General features: G+C 41.5%; 1 protein-coding gene across 6 annotated transcripts in view; it reads right to left on the reverse strand.

The window, feature by feature from the left end:
* Positions 1-6,000, reverse strand: part of LOC119120183 (multiple epidermal growth factor-like domains protein 11) — a 102,150-nt gene that overhangs the window by 2,871 nt on the left and 93,279 nt on the right. For 2 of the 6 annotated variants that reach the window (XM_037246826.1, XM_037246824.1), the window contains 8 exons: positions 5,813-5,941; positions 4,267-4,395; positions 4,068-4,196; positions 3,261-3,494; positions 2,802-2,947; positions 2,030-2,099; positions 1,762-1,815; positions 735-953 (listed from right to left, as the gene is read on the reverse strand). In XM_037246826.1, coding sequence (XP_037102721.1) covers positions 735-953; positions 1,762-1,815; positions 2,030-2,099; positions 2,802-2,947; positions 3,261-3,494; positions 4,068-4,196; positions 4,267-4,395; positions 5,813-5,941 — 1,110 coding nt within the window. The other 4 variants (XM_037246828.1, XM_037246825.1, XM_037246829.1 and 1 more) reach the window with 4 other exon arrangements.

Genomic DNA, 6,000 nt, shown 5'->3' on the forward strand with positions numbered 1-6,000 from the left:
TTAGATACTTATTATTTTTAGGGCAAATTTTAGAATATATGTACATTTAGTTTTGTTTCTTGTGTGACTAAAAATAATAATAAATATTGTTATTTTAAACAATATAATATATCATATATTAATCAACATTTTCTCTTCTCTCTCTCTCTCTCTCTCTCTCTCTCTCTGGTTGTTGGAGGTACCGAACACCACCAGTTTCATATGCGCATTCACTGAAACCCTCTTTAGTAAAATATATATATTTTTGTTCAAATTCAAGACATCAATGTTTTTTTATCCAAATTTTTCTTCTTAGTGTATATATTTTGTATCATAGTCTATTTTATTGCATGGCTTATAGTCAAAGTCATTTTAGATATTTGTATTATTTATCCTAAAATTTTAATGTTTTATGTTGCACGGTTATACAACAAAAAATTCCTAGTTTGTGAATGCCTTCACAGACCATGGTAATAACGCAAATTCTGCTCCTGATCTCAATTTCTATATGATAACGATACAACGTCCAGCCTTAGGTTTAATTTATGAGTTTAGGTAGTTTTGACCCTTTTTTGGATCAGAATCCTGACCAAGTATGCTGGGTCAAATCCTCAAACTTAGGTGCTGGGGATAAGTAACCCAGCATTGGCTCATCCCGTTTGGACCCAACGCTAGGTTAGTATTTCATCCCATTTGGGTTACTTTTAACCCAACAGTTTTAAGAGTGTAGAAGTCCAAATTCAAGTCAAACATACCCATGTTGTAGACATTCTTGGCAGGCACATTGGTACTGGAAGTGGTGATGATGGTAGCTGCACAGCAGTGTGCCACGTGTTGGTGGTGAGCTGGTGATTTCATCTCCACGTAGCTGCTCTCTGAGTGTTTGCACACCAAACCAGGTGGATCGTTGATGGTGGCGTACGGGTTTTCACTGTTGAGGGAGCAAGTGCTGGACATGGAGCTCTTCATGTAGTCTAAGTGAGCAACAAGCACAAAAGAAAATGTTTATTGCCAATTGTCAGCAGAAGTATTCTTTATCGTTAAACATGATCATAGAAAAGTTTTGTCACGTGTAAATTCCAGAGATCATATGCACACAAGCTCAATTTCAGAAGTGGTGAAAGAAAAGGGATTTTGTGAAGCTTAAAGGAAAAACAGCACACAATGATAACTTTCAGTGGAGGAGAGATGTGGGTGGCACACAGAGGAGAGGAATCAGTTGCAACCTGCAGACAAAGACATTCATAAGGACAAGCTCATACACAACATGTCAGCGGTGTAAAGAAACATTCAGGTACAAGTTTAGGTTGAGGAAACTGGGGATTTCCATGCTTCACCTTTTTAGTTCACCTTGTCAATCTTATGTGTAAAATTGTAAAGACAATAATATTCACATAATATAGCCAATGTTATTGATCATTTGTGATGGACACCCCAAACTCCATCACGGCATCCGTTTTCTCCTACTTATCCCATCCAGGGTCAGGGGGAGTTTTGAGTCTATTCTATTCTATTCTATTCTATTCTATTCTATTCTATTCTATTCTATTCATAACTTAACCCACACTTACTGTTTTGTAAGATCTTGTAATAATTTTTGTATGGCAACAAAGTTCAAACACAGTGTTGTATGACATTCAGTGCTCCAATATCAAGACACAAGTGAGGAGGTTTAAAATGCAGGAGAGGCAATCTTTGGCTAGGGAAAGTGTACAAATGAGTGGATTGGCTGAGGAGTCTGAGGTGATGAGATCACAATTTGAGGTCCTCCTCACAATGTACCTCTGTAGAGTGGCTCCACTTGGTAACTGTAACGCCGGTCAATGCAGTACACACCTAAAAACCAATTGCCAGACAATTAAAGCAAGGCCGAGGGGTGCGCTCATGTATGCATTTCATCTGAAGTGTGTGTGTGTTTTTTCTTAGGCGAGTTTCCAGAGAGAGGTTGAGGGAGGTGGTGAATTTAATTCTCGTGAAGCATTTGAGTGGACCTTCATGTATGAAAAAGCTTGAGTCATCATTGCTTGATGCAGCAAAAGAGGTGACTGACCCAACTCACTGAGGTTACTATAGGCGCCCCACTCCGGAGCACTGTTCCTGTGTCGTCGTTTGGCTTTCATCTGGGCAATAAAAGGAAAGCCTTATTACAGAAATAGGGGAGGAATTAGAGCATTGACATCATTATCATTATTAAAAAGGCAAATTCAACTCAACTCATTATCAATATTAAACGGCAAATTCAACTCGCACAGCTGCACATTTGTGCTGCATACCACACAGAATCGAATCACACACAGAGGAAGTGTAAAAGAGGCGCACAGCACAGACTTAAGGTGTTAAAGTCAAAGTAGCTCCACTTTATTTGCCACATCATTTTATATGGCAAATAAAGTGGTGCTACGTCATGTTTTCTTGCTAAATGGCTTTGTTTCTTTTCATTTTGTCAGTACCTTTGTCTGCAGCAGGACTTTCACTAGCCCATATGACATTTAAGGTCCCACGACTGACAGCAAATTTATAGCAATTCATCTTTACGTATATTTGTGGCAGTGACAGACAATGAAATTATGCCCTTTGGTAATGACCATGTTGGCAACATGTTAAAAGATGAGTTCCCCTCATCTCTTGAAACTTTAGTAAATGCTGCAAAACAGAATGCAGATTGGTCCAGACGTTCTTACATGAGTCAATGATATGAAAATAAGTCTACCCTGTGATCCCAAATGGTTTGACTCAGCACAGCTTGTGTAGTTTGTTCCCACACGCTACTAAACTGAGAAGGACATGGTATGTTTCCTATGTGAGAAGTCATGTTGGCCCACCTTGGTGGAGCGCCTCTTGTCTGGTTTGGCGTAGTGGGCAGCGTAGGTGTAGGGGCCCAGTGTGCGGTAGCTAGGATTGGAGAAGCAGTGGCCTATGGAGCTGTTACAAGGTGATGACTCTGAAGAAGCCAGCAGGCCAGCACACCCTGTTGTCGCCACATGACATCTCTACACATCATCTTTTTTACAGTACACACATCCGGTGAACATGACAATCAGAGGTAAAAGTCTGGTATCTGGCGCAGAAAGAAGTTAAGTGACACCTTAACGATGTTATTTGATGATGGTGGACGCTGCAAAGGAAGGATCAGATTATCTCATTCATCTCAGGTGCAGTGCCAACAGCAACTAGTATCCCACTAAATGATGCTTTGCCAGGGTTGCAAAGAAGCATAGGATCAACTCTGTAGCTGCGAGGCACACACTAATCTTCTTTTTAAAGAACGAGAAAGAGCTTACCAGAGAGGGAATAGTCGGTGGAGTTGATGTGCAGGGCGGGTGTATAGGTGACGTTGGGGACATGCTGGCCTTTCTCCCTCTGTCGGTAGCGCAACCAAACCACCAGAGACAGCATGGCCATGATGAGCAGCAACAGAAAGATGATGCCCAGGATGGCGCCCGCTGATTGACGCTCCGATGCAAGGGCAGGGCTGATCTTGGTGTAGGGGTTCAGCTCCTCCATCACAAGGGCTGCTGAAAAGTCAAATTCATAAACATGTCAAACAGGGCAACTCAAATGCTTCTTGATATACAAAGCTCTGAATGGTCCTGGGCCCAAAAACTTTGTTTCCTATGAGACTTACGGACCACTTGGGTCATCGGGTGCAGGCTTATTGAGCGTTTCCAGAACCAGAACTAAACCAATGGAAGAGTATGTGTTCTTCAACTGGGGAATGAATGAACTTGCTGAACATCTGAGAGCTGATTAAATTGTTCAAGGATTTAAATATGGACTGGAAAGTTGCCTGTTTTCATTAGCTTGTTTTCATTATCCTGCTTTTATTTCCTTGTTTTAATCATTATAATACATTCAATTCATGATTCAAGGGACTATCACATGCTTGGGTTATTCATCCATTTTCTGAACCACTTATCCTCACGAGGGTCGCGGTCGTGTTGGAAACCAAATAATAAAGCTCTATTTACTCCTCTGCTCCTCTCAAAATGTCGTTAATACAACATTTGAAGATCACTGTAAATCTGATTTATTCACACAGTCTGATTATCAATGTGAACCCACGTATCTTAACACAGGAGAAGGATCACCTTGATCACACCGGATGCCTTTGAATCCAATGCTACAATAGCAGGTTCCTGTCACGTAGTCACATGTGGCGTTGTTCATACACTCACATAGCTGCTGGCAGCCGTAACCAAAAGTCCCAGCGGGACATTCTGCACACAGAAAAAGAGGTTTTACCTGGCTCACAGGTTGGGCAAACGAAACAATGGAGGCACCACTCACTGAGTTCACAGCTTTCGCCAATGAAGCCCGTCCTACACGAACACTGCCCACTGACGTGGTCACAGTCAGCCCCGTTCTGACAGCGGCACACTTCAGCACACTGAGTACCGTAGAAACCTGTTGGGCAGCCTGAGGAAGGATCAAAAACAAAACAAACAAACAAGCAAACAAAAAAAACATGTATGTTAGACACACAAACGACTTAAGCCACTTTATACTTGCTCCAAACTGGCAAATATGAAATCATTTCTAAGATTTTAACCCACTTTTACTAATGCAGTTTTGAGGTTTGTAATTACAAAAAAAAAAAAAACCTGACTTATTTTCAATGTAATAAGCCAATGGTGATTACTATTAAATAACTATTGGAGATGTTTAATCAAGCACAACTGTATATTTTAAATTGATATTGCTACATCAATCCATTTGCTACACTGCTTCGACTCAGGGTCTTGGCTGTGCTGGAGCCTTTTCCATCTGACTTTGGCGAGAAGTGGGTTAGACCCTGGACCGGACATTGACAACAACCATTTTACACTCATATGCACATAGGGAAAATTTAGATAGGGTGACCAGACGTCCTCTTTTTCCCAGACATGTCCTACTTTAGAGCCCCCACAAAAATGTCCGGGGGTATTTCAAAATTGTCCGGGATTTTGCTGGACTGCCTCAAACATTTTACACAATTCCAGTCTACACCGAGTGTTTACAAGCAATGCTGAAACGAAAATGCACGTTCACGGAGGAGTTGAATAAAAAAATTCCCGTGCGTTCGCCAGGGTCGTGATCCTTATGAAGCTGAGTGCTTGACATGCAAGGCAGGTATTTACGTGTCTGTGGCAAATAAAGGTGCCAACGCACCCCACGAGAGGAGGACTGAAGAGGATTTGTTCTTATAATGCTGCACCGGTGGCCATATTCATTTTGTCTTTTTTTTTACTGAGTGTAGCACTGTAAAACTAAAAATGTCAGTGTACACAAAAACACATTTTTGTTCGTGTATATATGTTGTTTTGTGTTATTCTGGCCAATAAATGCAATTGCTAGACAGACACCATGTCATTTGTGTCATAACATATGACACAAATGACCCCCCCCATAAAAAAACCCAAAAAAAGTGTCCTCTTTCTTAGAAACCCAAATCTGTTCACCCTATTTTAGGTAACGCAACTTGTATGTTTTTGTAATGTGGGAGCAAGCCAGAATATGCGTAAATACCCCCACAAGCATGAGGAGAACATACTCCATCAGGAAGGTCGGAGTTCCGATCTGATTTGCAATTACTGTTCGCCTTGAGGGCTAACAATATGAGGCCATGTAGCTTTATCAATCAACCACTAGATGGCGGCTGAATCTCAGAATGTAATACCACAGTGTGCCTATGTCTTCATCACAGGTGGACGCTGACATTGCCGATCTTGTATTAAAAACAAGTTTTAAACCTGTAATTACAGTAAGAGCAACGATTTATCCTTTTGGATTGAAGGTTGATGTAGTTCACATGATTTACAGGTAGCTGAAGTGTCAGAGAGAGACAGAGACGTACGCTGAGTACAGAAGAGTCCTGTCCATCCAGGGCTGCAGTCACACTCTCCATCTGTGGGGCTACACTGGGCATCATTGTGACAGTTACATGTGTGAATGCAGTCGGGACCCCACGAGCCCTGAGGACAGGCTGCAAGCAAGACACACAAATATGTCACAGAGATGACTGGATGTGCGAGTAAAAACATC

The sequence above is a fragment of the Syngnathus acus genome, chromosome 3 (genome assembly GCF_901709675.1).
Source record: "Syngnathus acus chromosome 3, fSynAcu1.2, whole genome shotgun sequence".
NCBI classification, from domain to species: Eukaryota; Metazoa; Chordata; class Actinopteri; order Syngnathiformes; family Syngnathidae; genus Syngnathus; species Syngnathus acus.